Source organism: Anthonomus grandis, chromosome 2 (genome assembly GCF_022605725.1).
Source record: "Anthonomus grandis grandis chromosome 2, icAntGran1.3, whole genome shotgun sequence".
Classification (NCBI taxonomy): Eukaryota; Metazoa; Arthropoda; class Insecta; order Coleoptera; family Curculionidae; genus Anthonomus; species Anthonomus grandis.
The window spans coordinates 40,603,886-40,621,315 of NC_065547.1; the positions used below are offsets into that span (position 1 = coordinate 40,603,886).

The 17,430-nt window shown below is 29.0% G+C and overlaps 1 protein-coding gene across 2 annotated transcripts in view; it reads left to right on the plus strand.

The window, feature by feature from the left end:
• Positions 1 to 17,430, plus strand: part of LOC126748396 (lachesin) — a 776,345-nt gene that overhangs the window by 460,856 nt on the left and 298,059 nt on the right. For both annotated transcript variants that reach the window (XM_050457624.1, XM_050457613.1), the window contains exon 3: positions 14,968 to 15,092. In XM_050457624.1, coding sequence (XP_050313581.1) covers positions 14,968 to 15,092 — 125 coding nt within the window. The remainder of the gene's footprint in view (positions 1 to 14,967; positions 15,093 to 17,430) is intronic.

A 17,430-nucleotide genomic window follows, 5' to 3' on the forward strand; every position in this document is an offset into this window, starting at 1 on the left:
TAGTTTATTAACATTATAACATAAAATGAAATATAACTTTAATAAATATTGTACAGAGACCTTTTAAATATAAATTTGAACCACATCTCTTTTTATAACGTTAAACAATTTACATACCAGTAAGCTTGGGCTTATATGTATGTTATATTCACATCAATTTAAGTAGAAACATAGCTTTGGAGATTATCAAAACATAATTATGAAATTTCAAAAACTTAAGATATATAAGAGTTTACATACAAGCCTGTAGCCTATCACACCTACCTTAATATATATAAGAAAAAAATTAACCTTCATAAAGACCAAATAATATAAATTTGCAACATATTTGCTTGGTTTTGCACAATAAAATTTATAATAACTCGTCTACATATCCTTGACTCAGATTTATGTTACACATTTTTAAAAGCATAACTTAAGTGGGTATGCTGATTACGAGATTGAAATATGGGCTTTCAGATATCTGCATGCATAATAAATGTATTAATCTGTATATAGTATATATATTTGATATATCTTGTTGTATATCTCTATGTCTATAATATAGTTGATATATCTATTATATTTTTGCAATCTTTTTAAATCTACCTACAACAATTTCTAGCTGCCCTTGTTAATAAATTTTGATACTTGTTTTAAAATATATTTCGGCTATAAAGCGCTTTAGAAGATCAAATAAATGTAAATAAAAATGAAAATATACTTTAATAAATCAGATTTTTCAGAGTTAATTTGTTCGGAATTATGAATAATTAATAATAAAAACCTAGAACTTTAAGGCAAAAAAAACTAGTGCAAGACTTATATGATTTGGTGTAAATAATAATCTGGATATTGTGTTTATATCAGAAACGTGGCTCACTGGTTATATAGCAGATGAGATTCTTCCCAAATTATAATTTAATACGACGAGATCGTACTACTGGGCGGGGAGGTGGAATATTGTTCTATGTAAAGGGATTTATTAATTTTCAAATAATTAATAATGGTAATAGCGTACACTCGGAACACATTTGGATAAAATATAAAATTGGTGATACTATACATTATTTGGGAGGTTATTATAGGCCTCCTACTGGTAATCTGAATAGCTTTCGAGATGAATTTGAGGTAAATGTGTCAACTTTATTAACAGAATATAACAACTTTATGTGTGTGGGAGATTTTAATATAAATATGGCTAACTTACGATCCAAACATGTTAAACGCTTCTCATCCATTTTAGAGTCTCTTAGCATAGAGCAAATGGTGAACGAACCAACTCACCTGGGTCTGGCAGGGGAGACTCTTTTGGACTTGTTTATTTATTCACATGTTAATCTAATATGTACTCTATATGTTGACCAAAACTCTGATTTTTTAGATCATTTTTTTATTAAATGCGAGCCAAATCTTAAAGTATCGAAACCAGAACCTTTCATTTACACATATAGAGATTTTAAAAACTTTAAAAGGCCCGCTTTTCTTGAACATCTTAATACTATTCCTTTTATTCTAATATATTATTTACCAGATATAAATGCCAAGGTGGAAGCTTTTAGAAACTTTTTAATTGATACCTTTGATATTTATAAAAGATCGGCACGGATTACCAAAAAGAAACTTCCTTGGATAACACCTAATTTAAAATATCTAATGTCACTTAGAAATCGAGCATTGACTAAATACAAAAATAGCAATTCTCCTGAAGACTGGGAATCTTATAGACAGCTAAGAAATCAAGTTACTGCAACAACCAGGAGAGAACAGAAAGCTTATCGGGAGCATCAAATAAGAATAAATGGATCTAAAGTAAACTGGAAACTTGTGAGGGGTCTGGACGTTTATGGGAAGTGTAGTAGGGTAATTCCTAGCGGTCGCTGGCCAGCAGATAAAATCAATAACTTCTTTGTTAATATTCCGCAGATTGATCCAGATGAAGATATTCTAAATTTTTACTTAAATAATACATTGTCAAATCGGCATATTTTTCGTTTCAGATTGGCTAATATTAAGGAAGTTAAAGATGCTTTATTTTTAGTTAAATCCAAGGCCATTGGAAATGACCGCTAATATTACCTGTAATTACACACTTAGTGAACTTCTTCATAGAAACATCATGCTTTCCCGATCATTGGAAGTGTTCCATTGTAATACCTGTACCTAAGGTAAATAATTTAACTGAACTAAAGGACTTACGGCCAGTAAGCATTCTCCCTACTCTGTCTAAAACTTTAGAACGTATGCTTAATAATCAAATGCGAGAATATGTTCAACAGTACAATTTATTACCAACCACCCAGTCTGGATTTCAACCGGGATATAGTTGTTCAACAGCGCTTTTGAAATTAACACATGATATATTTCAAGCTATCGAGAATAACGAATTAACTATTTTAGTCCTTTTAGACTATTCAAAAGCGTTTGACAAAATAAATCATAATCTTCTTTTGGCGATTCGACACTACCGCTTGTAATCTAGTTACCAGTTATTTAAAGGATAGAAGTCAGAGGGTTAAAGTTAATGGCGAAGTATCTGAATCCGTGCCATTATGTTTTGGGGTTCCACAAGGCTCAATTTTGGGGCCTCTTCTTTTTACCTTGTATACTTCCCAAATGGCAAAATACATTGAATCTTGTAATGTACATTTTTAGGCAGATGATACACAGGTCTACAAATCTTTTAATCCAGGTCGTGTTCTCTAGAGCATAAATGAAATAAATAAAGATTTGGAGTCACTGCTCTTAATTTGTCATAAGCACTGCGTCACTCTTAACCCCTCCAAGTCTCAGGTGTTGCTCTTTGGCAGAACTCAATCACGACAGTTGCATAAGGATAGCATTCAAATAAATTTAAATAATAATAATAAACTTGCACTTGTTGACCACGCTAAAAATCTAGGGCTGGTTCTGGACAGTGATTTGAGGTGTTAAGTGAGGTGATTTAAGGTGTTTACTGAGCATGTCAACATATGTATTAAGAGAGCATTCCTAAATCTAAAGCTTATATTTAAACAAAGGCATCTATTGACAGAGTCATTAAAGAAAATGCCTTGTGACTCTTTAGTGCTTTCGCACTTCAATTATGCCGGTGTAATTTATGGCCCATGTTTGCTGGAAAGAGATAAATATCGCATTCAGTTAATACAAAACCACTGTGTAAGACTAATTGGGGGTATGCGGGGTAGAGAGCGGGGATTGTCGGCTAAGTTGAGAGATGTGCATTGGCTTAGAATGAATGAGAGGCGCGTCTTCCATTCAGTTGTGTTATTTTATAAAATAATAGCAAGAAAGTGTCCCGACTACTTATACAGGAAAATAAAGTTTCGCTCAGAAATCCATAATCTAGATCTTCGCGATACGAGCTGTGTAACTATACCTCTTCACTCAACTTCTATTTTTGAAAGGTCTTTTAGTTACAATATAGCGAGACTTTATAATAGAGTTTCTCTGCACATAAAATCTCTCACACTATATTTTATGTTATTAATATTGTTCAGTTATTCATGTAGAAGACTTTATATTACAATAGTTATTTCTTTATGAAAATGGTTGCTGTAATTGGGTTTATACTGTGAGTAAGGGCATTTAAATTTGGATGTATATGAAATGTTAATTTTATTTGATTGATTTTTTATTGATATTCTTCTGATAGGTGAATGCTTTTTGGGGTTATATGCGAATTATTATGACAGATCTGTGTTGTTATGTGTTATTTAGGTTTAGACCAATATCAAATGGTTCAGTAGAGTAGCTTCTAAGCTAGACTGCGCCATATTATATCTTGTAGTAATAGCTCTTTACTGTATTTGTTATTGTATTTTTTCAAATAAAAGCCATTATTATTATTATTATTATTATTATTATTATTATTATTATTTGTAGTTAATATTTCGTTTAACATTTGTACGCGAAATATGTAATTAATTAAGTATTATTTTAATTAGTATATATCAAGTAAGGCGTAATTTAAAAAGTAATGTATTACTTTTGTTTTAATATTAATAGTTAATATACTTGGTAATTTCTTAGTTTACTGTTCATTAAAGGTTTAATGGATTTTAATTATTTTTAGATGATTTTGCAATTTCTTAATTTAGTTTTTAACTTTCTTTTTTTGCTAAATATTTTCTCATCTAGGATATTTAATAACAAAAACCTACATACAAAAATTTTATAATATACAATATTATAAAATTATACAATATTTATTATAATATACAATAGATGCTTACTAAACTACTTATAAAGTAGCACTGTAAATATTGTAGTTAGTCTTAAACTAAGCATAACATACGAGTATGTGGGTAAGGCAAAGTATAATTTAAAAAAGTTACTTAGAACTTAAGTGCGTAAAGTAACGTTTTTGAATTTAAAATATTGATCTATAGGTGAAATATTATTTTGTTATTTTTTTTGAAAAATAAAAGGAAGGTTTTATTTTCTATTAAAATAAATGGTACTGTAAAAACACTCTTCATAATATTGTTACTTAATAAGCCCATGAACAATAACTCAATAACTCTACGTATAATTTTAAAATGGTTAAAAATTATCATACAATAAACTTTAATTTAATATTAATATTTTAATTAATAAATATAGAATTTAAAGTAATTTCGGGCATGGAAATTTAGAATATTATTATGTTTCTTTTTTTAAAATATTAGGGTGTAATTACTTATTTTAGATATATTTTTAATATTAGTTGTAGTATGCTTTATATTATTAACTTTTAACTTTTTTATGCAAAATGTAGAAAGGAGAATTCTTAGAGAACCTCCTTACGTGTGGTATTATTTTAAATTTGCAACACTTAAGCATTATAACGTACAGTTTAAAAAAGAATTACATCTAACTATTAATTTAAAGGGTCATAAGCATTGTATATAATATTTATTTAAACAGTTTTTAGACCTTAAGGCATACAAAGTTTTATGTCAAATTGATTTTAAGTAATACTTGGAACTAGTGAGATTTGAAGTGAAAAGATTTATATGCAGAGGAACCCGGAGGAGCTTTTGAACTCTATTATTTGAATTCATTTGACCTTATACATTTGTGTACATTTCTCTAATTTGTATGTTTATTCTATAATATTTTTTCAAATAAGAGTTTTAGTAATTGTGATAACTCCTAATTAATTTTGTATTGTGCCGTGTATAATATCAGACATGACTTAAATGAATTTGTTGCACATTATTTTAAAATATATTTATAATTTTTTTAAATCTTCAGTTACAGTAATTTCGAAGTTTAACATCCTAAAAAAATAAATTATATTGTCACAATTATATATTTTTTTTACATATTTCTAGATCATTTTCCTACTCAAACTTTCATAGCTATTAAGTAATCCTTAGTATTTCTCCAATTTTTAACAACGCTTATTAACGCTTATAACTTAACGCTTCCAATTTTTAACAATAAGTATTATAGTAAGCCTTGACTTAATTTCTTTCAATTAATATTTGAAATCAAGCATAACATAATGGGTAAGTGGGTATAGGATAGTTTCACAGTTATTTTGCGTGGAATTATGAATATTTATTAATAAAATGAATACATTTGGAAAAAATACTGCTGCATTTTTTAATAAAATATTACTTTAATAAATATTTATAGAATAAAGAATAATTAAAAAAATGATGTTTTTTTGTTTGTTTAAATATTATTGTGTAATCAACTTAGAATTTTCGTAATTTACTGTTCGTTTAAGATTTAATGGATATTACTTGTTTTTAGATATTTTTGTCAATATTTGATTTAGTTTTTTAGTTGTGATTAAAATCATTGCCACTTATTGTTTTGCTTTTATTGAAATTTACTTATTTAGGATATTTCAGGTTATTTAATATCGTTAGGTAATTAATTTTTTGTACTTAATAATAAAAGGCTATATTCTCGTGAAAAAAGACTTTATTAATTTTTCACTTATTTTTCCCTATAACTTTGATACGCAAAAATTTTAACCATTAAAATATAATTACTATATTGGAGCTTAATAATAATAAATATGATTACTATATACTAGATCGTTACTTTACTACTTATAACGTAGCACTGTAAGTTTTATAATAATTCTTAAATCACATTTCTTTTATTTAATGCCTAAAATCAAGCATAACATAAGTGGGTATGGCAAATTTTAAAATACTCATTTACAGATTTTTTACTTTTATTATGTAATATATTGGGTTTTTAAAATATATGACTACAAGTAGGTAATTATTTTATAAATTAGCTTTAAAAAGCAAAAATACATGGTCATTTTAAGGTCTATTAAACTAAATGACTTTACTGTAAAAAGTTTTATTTTAAGTAACTTTAATAAGCTAAAATTGTAATTATTGTTATAACTTTATTAATAAAGGCAAACTATTTTTTTATAATAATATAAATTTTTTAATATCAAATCTGCAAAATACTTACCCTTTATATAATTATTAAAGATTTTTAACGTAATTAAAAACTACTTATTATTTAAACCTTAAATGCACAATTATGATAAAAATATTTCTTTACCTTTAAGAACTTCGAGAACACCGAGTATTCTTTAAGAACTTCTTTGAAAACTTAGAAAGTATTTGAAGAGTTTCTTTTGAAAGAACAAAGTTATTTTATAACGGAACGCGGATGGCTGCCAAGTTTAATTAATGGCTTGTTTAATAAGTAACATTTAATTAACTTAGAATATATTTATCAAGATTTTATAGTGAACTTAGATAATTTAGTATACTATAAAACTAAGTTAGTAAAACTTGATTGATATATCTAATTAAATAATTCCAAAACATCGCCTTTTAATTCGCATTCTGACTTCTATCTAGGCGCTAAAATGCTCTTTGTATGTAAATTCCCACCTCCGGACGATTTGCTGCTAACCTGACCAGAAAGTGAAGCTTTTCACGTATGTTAATTAAGGGCTAATTAAGGGCACGTCTGAACGCCAACGCTCAATTCATTCGCTAATAATGAACATGAAAACGGACAAGGATCATAATTTGAGAGTTCATTTGAATAACTTGGTTAAAAAATTACGTAAAATTTAATCATTAAACTTTGCTGTATGCTTAATACTTTCCCTAATTAAACCTGTACTGGAAGATTTATATTACTGACTTTGTAGAATTTCTCAGAGTAAAATACCAAGATGGAAAATTACCAAGCTAAATGGAGTTTCTTGAAATTAATTACGTTTGAGTACTTAGTTATTTTATGGAACTGTGTGTGTTTATGGAAAAGTAAATGTGGTTTTCGGTATTTATGCTATGAGTTATTATTTATTTTAGGATACACATATATATATTCATATTTTAATTAAAGAAATGAGTTATGTATATAGAATCTTGCTTTCTTAAATTAAACTTTGGCTATTATTGTTGGATAAAATGAAACAAATTCGCCTATTTCTTTTAAGGTTTTACATTATTTCAATAATATTTAGGTAAAGAAAACAGCAATGCAGAACTTTAAAATAATTAAATTTACGTTTTCCGCGCTACTAAAAAGCGTAAAACTCGCCTTTTACCTTTGAGGCGTACATCAGTCATTCTGTTTTTTTTATATCTGATTCAAATATTTTATCCTTAATTTGAGAAAACCTTGAATCTCCTTCATAAATTTTAATTAAGCGAAGAAATCCTACATTAGATTGCACACTCTTTCTAATTGGATAATTTGATTAAGAAAACCGCTTTTGTTTGACTTAATTTAGGTTTTTAGAATTTAATTCAAAAAAGTTTATATAGAGGTATTAATTCATACAATCATATCATGTAATCTACAGTTATGTAATAATAACCACAAAGTCATAATTACCTTTTTTTAATTATTAATTATGTCGTTAATAAAATATAAAGTTTGACGTCTCTCCTACAGGTCTGCGTCATGGACTTTGTTTTAATAAATTTAATTTGGGATTAATTTATCCTTAAACTCTGGAATATTTTCCAATTTATGAAAACCATGAAAAATTATTTCTATTCATAAAAAAGCAAAATAATAAATTTTGCCCTATAACAATCATAAAAAAAAAACAAAATTTTCCGTTCTTTCATTCAACTTAACCTCATTCTGCTTATTTTGTTTATTTTTATTTTATTTAGTTTTGAAACCAGATATAATGTGAACCACAGCAATTTTTATTTTTTTTTATATGTAATTATTTGTTATTTTCACTTAAATGTTTGTGGTATTAAATGAATAGCTTTACCGATCTGATGATGCCTTACAGCGAAACACGTGTAATAGTTTTTTAAAAAATGAACATGACCATGTGTCTCTCAAATCTATGAATTTCCACAAATCTAGTTATGATTACTGAATTTATTTCTGATTCAGTTAAGTCAAATTTATATGTAGACGTGATATATACGGATTTTTCAAAGGCCTTTGACCGTCTTGGCCATAGCACTCTTATAGATAATTGTGACCAGTAATGTGACTTTTCAAAAATATTAAACAATTTTTTGAGACTTATTTAACTTATCGTTTACAATGTGTACAGTTTTATGGTCCAATTCAATAGTTACTAATCAGGAACGTAGACAGAAGGTCCTTGCTGTGACACGTTTATTTAATGACGATAATAAAATATATATACAAATTAATAAAATATCAGATATTCTATATTCTACTTTAGGAAGATCTTGACAAAATAAATTCCTGACTCATAAATCATAATTTACCTTTAAATCCTGCCAAGTGTAAACTAGTTTCTTTCGCTCAGAAAAAAGTCTAATATTTTTTTTATATCTCATAAACGATACACCAATATCCATGTTAACATTATTTAGGGAATTGGGGGTTATTTATGACTCTGCTTATTTATTTATCCTATTCACAACTGATGTGTAGATTCTACTAATAAAAAAATTTGAGTATTTAGTATCCCTTAGAGTACCGAGATAAAAAAAATTGAGTTTGGGGTTTATATTTGTGTGTCTAGGGAGCCAACATTAGAAAAGCACAATTGTGAAACAAAATTTATTACTTTGTATGGAATGAAATAAAACAGTTTTTATCTTTGGTTAAACAAAGAAAAAAATTATAGTTTAGGCAACGCATTCTAGACCGACTTTTGCAGCCTTCTAACCTGCATTTAACTAGGTTCTTCATTTCTTCATTCTTTGGCCAGTGTTCAAAACCATCAAAGCGTTTGTCTGCACAGGCCAAACTGGAAGGTATTCTTCTCTTTTTTATTTCATTTCCTTCAATACTAGTCTCTTTCTCTATATTTTCTTTGCATTCTGTTTCCTCCAATACACGCTTCTTAGTACCGGCAATTAGATATTCCCCAAGATTAAGTCTAAATTCCAAAAGATCCATAATATCTTTGCTTCGAAAGTTTAGACTATAACAATCCCTTCGATACTCCATCCAGCTGTTTACTATTGGTAAGTTAAACAAATGTAGGATGGCTTTAAGAGTCCATTTCCGGGTTCGAAAGAAAGATCGATAGTATTCCATCATTTCGTCGCAAACATCTACACTGCCCTCCTCAGTTAAAACGTCCTAACTACAAAATTCTCTTTTTTTGGCATATTACATTTTATTAACCTATCAAATGGTATCTACCTCCTTGGCCTAAATTAGAAAGTTTTAACTACATTTTTTATGCCTTAAATTCACCTAATTATATTGTCCTATGTACAAAAAAGACGATAATCCCAAATTAAAATGTCCTATTTATCTTTTTCTAAGTTAAAATGTCCCAAGTAGCATTCCGTTCGTAGAATATTCATTTGTGCCAGTATGGGCATATTCGAAATGTGCACGAAGGGGTTGCGGGTCGAAATAAGGAAGATTTAATTTCAACTTCTTTTGATTTTCTTTTATATAACAGAGACATGCGTAATATTACGATCTGGCTTGACAACTGTGCAGCTAAAAACAAAAACTGGGCCTTATTTTGTTTTTTTGTTTACGTTTTAAACTCTACCGGGACTGAACTGGAGAATTCGGAAATAAAATACTTTCAATCTAGTCACACTTTTATGTCCGTGGACTCGTTCCAGGTAGAACAATCATTGAAAAGGCACGAAAAAGTATTCGATTTTAATAATGATGGGTTACCAAAATCTTCTTGCCGAACACGATGTAGAGGTGTAAAATTACAAAGAAAACAAAATTTAATTTCTAGATTTACTTTCATACTGTTTTTAATATTGTAATATTTTATTAGTTATTAAGTTAGTTATAATATTAATTTGAAATGTAACTCCTATGTCTTTAATGAATATCAGTTCAAAAACAGATATATTTTTTTATTATAATTACTTTACTAAGTATTTTAAAGTCCTATCTAACTTTATTTTCTAAAATTTCACCAAATTTTAAATCTACTCTTTCACTAAACTTTACTCACAAATGTAAAAGACAAATTTCTAAGCATATAAAAAGAATCAGGTAATTATTTCAAAATATGAGGACATATTACTTTTCATAAAATCTCAATTTGCTCAGCTTATCGATTTGCGAGTTACCACCACCCATGCTTTCGTTGTATGATTTAACAACAGCTGGGCATGCTATGCCTGAACGTTTTTTATCTGTTTTATTCCATCTTTGCACCTCAGTTTCCGGCTGTCTTCCAAAAACTGTGGATATCATTAAAACAGATTTATTATCTTTCCACTTTGTAATGCAAAGTTTATTATCGGTTCTAAAAACTTCTTGACTCTCCCCTATTTATTAAAATCAAACCCTTTTACTCTGTTGGACATAATTGTAGCAGTTGCATCTATATTCAAACTCATCAATTTGTTCCTCAAAGCAATAGTAGAAAAGTATCTGTCAAAATACAGGTAACTATTTTGAGGTAATGTTTCTGCTAGATGCAATATTATTGAGGGTCCCAAGCCTAAGTCCCTATTTTTTAGTGAAGTAGTATTGCCCTGGTAGATTACAAAATCCAAAACCAGTCCGTCGGATGTCGTAAGAACGAAATTCTTCAGTCCCACTGGTCTTGGTTTATTTTTAACAAATTGTCGAACTGGACATCTTCCCAAAAAAGGAATCATTTATTCGTCAATAGAAAAAGCTGTCTTTTCTTTTCTTTCAATGGCTTTACATCTATTGCAAACCAAATCAATTACCGGCTGTATTCTCCACAATCTATTCTTTTTTTGTTCCCCTTCTGATACTCTAAGATTGTCAACGACATGTAAATTTACACGCATCATGTAAAACCTTTCTCGGGTCATGACCCCATCAATTAATGGGAACTTATATTTTCCGCTCCAATACATATGTATCCTTGGAAGATGAATACATCCCATCAAAGAATTCATTACGAAAAATATAATAGAGATAAAGTTGTTTTCTTTTGCATTTTGTTGCAAGAAATACTGGGAAGTGAAATTTGCGGCTGACTCAAAAAAATCATCATCCAAATATTTAGCAAAATATTCGTTTGGAGTTTTTACGATGGATGGAGGATAGTCCTCTTTTACAGGAAAGTTTTTGCTTCTAAAGTTTCCATGCTTCCACTGGAGAGTCTGGAAATGTATGAGGGGTAAATCATCTTCTGAATCTCAAGAGCTATCAGCTTCATTTGGTGCTACAATTGGGATCTTTTCGTGAATTTCAAACTCATCATCTTCATCCTCGGACTCTAAATCCGACCCAACTTCGTCCAGAAGTTGGAACAATGCCTCCTTGTCATCCCTTAGATGGTCCAAATCAATAATTTCCTTACTTCTTCCTGTAACAAAGAATTAATTGTATCCAACTTAATTAAAACCAAACCACGTTAACTCCCGTGGCTCATAATTGTGATATACATAACAAAACCATTCTTGGAATCAACAATTTTGAAGATATTTTTTAATCTGTAAAAACAATACACTTAATTGAAGTTTATTATACCTATTTAATATTAAGCACTTCTTTTTTCCCCTAAATTCTATAAATAAATAATAACTTACCTGCACGAGCCATTGTTGAAAATAATCTGAAACTTTTCAGGTTATACAAGAATGCACTCCCGGCAAGATAAACGATTTGCGCGTGCACACCTATAAAATGCACTATTCACAATCATGTCGCACGGTTCTCCACTCAGATTAAACATTTTTTGATCCTTATAACACTAGTAAATAAGGAAGTCACAATTGTGACATCGGATAGCGAAAGAGGTATAGTAGTTCTCAATATTTTCATATTGAAAGTGTGTAATTCTCACTAGTTAGGTTAATATTACAATATAGATTTTAAGTTTTGTCACATTTTAATTGTAATTATTATCCAGGTCAACATTATTTAAGGAATTGGGGGTTATTTTTGACTCTGTTTATTTATTTATCCGATCCACAACTGACGTGTAAATGCCACTAATTAAAAAATGTTAGTATTTAGTATAGAAGTGTTCAATATTTCCATATTAAAATTGTGTAATTCTCACTAGTTGGGTTAATATTAGAATATATAGATGTCAAATTTTGTCACATTTTAATTGTGTGTAAGAGTGTGAAAAAGAAAGAAATTTAACAATAAATTTGTCTGCGACTTAAAAATATAATTAATTTGTATGATATTAGCTATATATTAGCCAAAATGTTTTCCAAATTATCGGAAAAAAGATATATATTTTCCGAAGTCGGACGAACATTTAATAATAGGAATGATTCCGTTTTTTATTTTATAGCTTATTTCCAATATTTCGAAGTCAGTAAAAGTCGGATCAAAATGATAATTCGAGTGTTTTAGATTCTTTTTTTATAAAGACATAGGCACAGTTCTTCTTCTTCTTCTTCTTCTTCTGAGGAATCTGTTTCTAAGCAAATAAAAAGACTTACTATCCATGCCTCAGTTGAACCATATTGCGGCAAGATAAAATATTTCATAAGGATGTATGACAAGTTTCTTAAAACCAGAATTGATTGCACAAACATTTAGGTGCCAAAGTACATAATGATCAAAAGCAAAATTTTTCCAGGAGTACTCATTGCTGAAATATGCTACCTGGCTCTCCTTTATAAATCACCCTGTACAACATATTACTTACAATTTCTTAATGAGTTACTTATTATATTGGGTATTACGTCACTTATAGCAAAAATCAATTTAGAAATTTTTATCTCACACGCTCAACAATTGAAAAGAAGAAGAAAATAGACTTATTCACGTATTTAAAAGAAATATGAACTTAAATCTGTAACGATACCGTTCGATATACTTAATTTAATTTAAGTTCAATAAGTTTTAAATACAATAATTTACTTAAGGTATAATAGATTTTTTATATACCTAGGAGATGAGGTTCAATCTATTAATCTTTGAGCTCGTTTCTTCTTTTTAATATCCTACCTTACTTTGTTATGAATATTACAATTAAGAAAAAAAAAAAAAACAACAAGAAGACCTACTTTTTTAAAAATACCTAATTTGAACCAACGTTTCGGTAGTTATATCTACTACCGTTATCAAGGTAATTAAAGTAAAATTAAATTAAATTAAAAATAAAATATAATTATCTTTCAAATTTTCAGCAATGTAGTCTCATCAAAATTTCTTCCTAATTCGAAAATACTTTATATACTTTTTTATATGATTTGACGGTTTATTAATAGTTTGACAAACTATTTTGAAAGATAACAAAAATTTCAAAGGTTACTTTTTTAAAATTAAAGGCGTGTGATTTAATGTAAATTAATCATAGAAAATACATGAATAACAAATATTTTAAATCATTAATTAATTTTGAGAATACCCTGATCTACTTCTCTCTTTAGCAAAGGAATCCATGTATTATGAAAATCAACCGAACAAGTAGCTAAGCATTTATCTTCATTTAACATTATAATGTGGTTATTGTCGAATGCATGTTGTGTAATTTTTGATTTTTGAAAATCATTGTTTTTTATATAAGATTTATGTTCATTAATTCTTTTTGGTAATGGTCTACAGGTTTCACCTATGTAAAATTTACCACAAATACAAGGAATTTTATAGATTACATTTTTATTAAATTCATTTTCATTGAAAGGTTTAGTTTTTGTTAATAAGTATCGTAATGTGTTTTGTGATTTAAAAATAGTTCTTATATTAATTTTTTTAGCAATTCTTTTTATCTTATCAGAAAAACCTGGAATAAATGGTAAAATAAGATTTGTCGTAAAAAATGGTTGATTCAATTTTATACGTGGATTATCAAACTCTTTAAAGCAATTTTCTAAAAATTCTTTGGGATAAATATTTTGAATTAAGATATTTTTAATAAAATCTTTTTCAGTTGTTAAATATTGATTATTACAAATAATGTGTGCACGATCATATAAACTTTTTACCACTCCTTTTTTTATCATTATTGGATAATTAAAATTAAAATTAAGATATCTATTAGTATGAGTTGGTTTACGGTAAATTCTAGTTTCAAAATTTTGTAAATACTTTTTAATTAAAATATCAAGAAAAGGAAGCTGACCATCAGCCTCCTTTTCAAGAGTAAATTTTATAGTAGATTCTTTTGAGTTAATGTAATTTAAAAAATGTATAAGATCTATTTTGTTATGGTGATATATTGAAAAAATATCATCAGTATATCACCACCATTTTTTTTATTGTAATATTCATAACAAAGTTAGGTAGGATATTGAAAAGAAGAAACAAGCTCAGAGATTAATAGATTGAACCTCAGCTCCTAGGTATATAAAAAATCTATTATACCTCAAGTAAATTATTGTATTTAAAACTTACTGAACTTAAATTAAATTAAGAATATCGAACGGTATCGTTACAGATTTAAGTTCATATTTCTTTTAAATATGTGAATAAGTCTATTTTCTTCTTCTTTTCAATTGTTGAGCATGTGAGATAAAAATTTCTAAATTGATTTTTGCTATAAGTGACGTAATACCCAATATAATAAGTAACTCATTATGAATTCGTCACAATAATACAGATTTTACTTACAATTTCTTACCTATAAAATAATAAATAAAACCATAAAACGTCCATAGCTAATATAATTTTTTTTTATTTCAGAAGAATGGTCGACCGTCCACCTCTTGGAAGAGCCGGAGTTTGTAGGGCCCATCAATAATTTAACTGTCCCGGTGGGAAGGGAAGCCATTTTGTCCTGTACCGTCAATAATCTGGGGAAATACAAGGTAAAGCGTTTTGTGCTTTCGCATCCGTTCATATCGCCTATAATTCGTGTTACTTTACCGATGCTCTCTGGCCCTTTGTGTTGTAAGGCACCCAAGCCGGTTCAATTCAATTTTGTTGTTCCAGTTTATCTCGAAATTCTAACTTAAGGGTATTAAAATTTGAGTAGTGTAACGTAATTTAAGCTTTATTTACAATGTTTATGGTGAATTTAGATGACTATGATGTAAAATTTTTGGAAATATCTGAAAAAAGAGACATCGTGTGCCCTTTAGTTTATTTTGTATAATAAAAGAATGCTTACACTAAGTTTTAATTGTTTAAAAAATTACTATTTTTTTTTAATTAGGTCAGTAGTTGAAATTTTATAAAAACGTTTTTATATTTTTGTAGTTTCCTTAAAAAAAAACGAAAATTTTGGAAATCTTAAGCTTGCGTCACCTAGAAGACATAAGCAAAAGAACAGGGATATTCTAGTGTTCTTGTATTGTTTAGATCAAAAAAGTTCTCTGGTTAATAGCAATAATTAGTCTCGTTATATAGTTTCTTAAAATAGAAGTTGTTTATTTCATATTATCTCTCACGATTTTTTTTTAAATATCAAATTTTAGAAAATTTGCAATATTGTTCAATAATTTTTAAAAAATGGTAAATAAAGGATTAAATGTTACGTACATTTTACCAATGAAAAATTCTCTAAACTGGAGATACCACAGACCAAAACATGTAAATACCTTTGTCTAATAGTTGATAGTTTACGAGATACAGGATAGTAAAGTTTCAAATTTATTTTCTAACATATCTTACTACTTAAGAAACATTTTAGATATTGAAATAAAATTTGGTATAGAAAGACAAGAAAAAGACAAATCAAGACTCTATGGCCAAACTATTATTATTAGAACAAAATAGGTCTACTTGTTTGAAGTATCTAAAGTTAATAGATTTGCTATGGTGGCAAATTCTTTGTCGAAGATCACTTTCATTTTGAATCATCCCAGACGAAGAAATCCACAGTATATACAGGGTGATTTTCAACCAATGCGCATAAACTTGGGAAATGATAGCTGATGAGTAATAATGAAAAAAAAAATGTAGTAAAATATTATTAGTTTTAAAGATATCTATATTTTTTCAAATAAAAAACGTGTATTTTTTAACGTGTTTAATTTAAACTAATTTAAAGCAACTGTTCGAAGTTGTTTCCATTATTTTCGATACAGACTTGAGCTCGCCGAATCCATGAAGACGTACATGCACGGGCCAAACCAGGCTGTAGGCGAATTGCGTCACTGGCAGCGTTTATGCGATGTCGTAGCTCTTGCTCAGTATCAACTTCGTTTACATACACCATTGCTTTCATATGATCCCACAAATAAAAGTCTAATGGATTAAGGTCAGGCGAGCGAGGGGGCCACCCAACTGGACCATCACGGCCTATCCATTGTCCGGGAAACACACGATCTAAATGTTGTCGCACTCGTCGTGAAAAATGTGGTGAAGCACCATCATGAAGAAACCACATGTTCTGCCTAACGTTGAGATTCACATTTTCAAGGAGCACTGGTAAATTGTTGCGCAAAAATCCTAAATACCGAGCACCAGTCAAACGATTTTCCAGAATAAAAGGTCCGATGAGCATCCCGTTCAGAATTCAGCCCATACATTTACAGAAAAACGTTATTGAAAGACGTATGTTCTTCGTGTAATATGCGGATTTTCCAAATCCCAGTAATGAGTGTTATGAAAGTTGAAAATTCCATTGCGCGTAAAATTTGCCTCATCCGTAACTAAAATGTTCATGGTAAAGTTTGGGCTTAACTGCTGGTGATGTAACAACCACTCACAAAAGTGTACTCGAAGCGGCAAATCTCTTGGAAGTAGGGCTTGTACCCTCTGCACATAAAACGGGTACAGCAATTCGTGCCTTAAAATTTGCCAACTTGTAGATTGCGATATTCCAAATCGCACTGCAATTGTTCTAGTGCTAATTTCAGGTTATTCTTCGATAACTTCTAAAATATCCTTCTCTAGATTTAGAATGTTCCTAGGTCTAATAGCTCTTCTATCTTGTCCAGGCCGCGGCCGCAAATTGCCAGTTTCTCTACCCCGCTGAATAACACGTAAGAAAGCCCCACGTCTCAGGTGATATCTTCGGGGAAATCTTTGGGCATACAGATCAGCTGCTGCCACTGCATTCTGATGCGTTTCTCCGTAAACCAAAACTATTTCGACAAGTTCTTCGTTTGTAAAAATGTGCGCCATTACATTTGACGCTTTTTATTTTGTTCGTGTGAAAATAACGATCACAGCCACCAACAAAATAAGCACTGCTAAAGA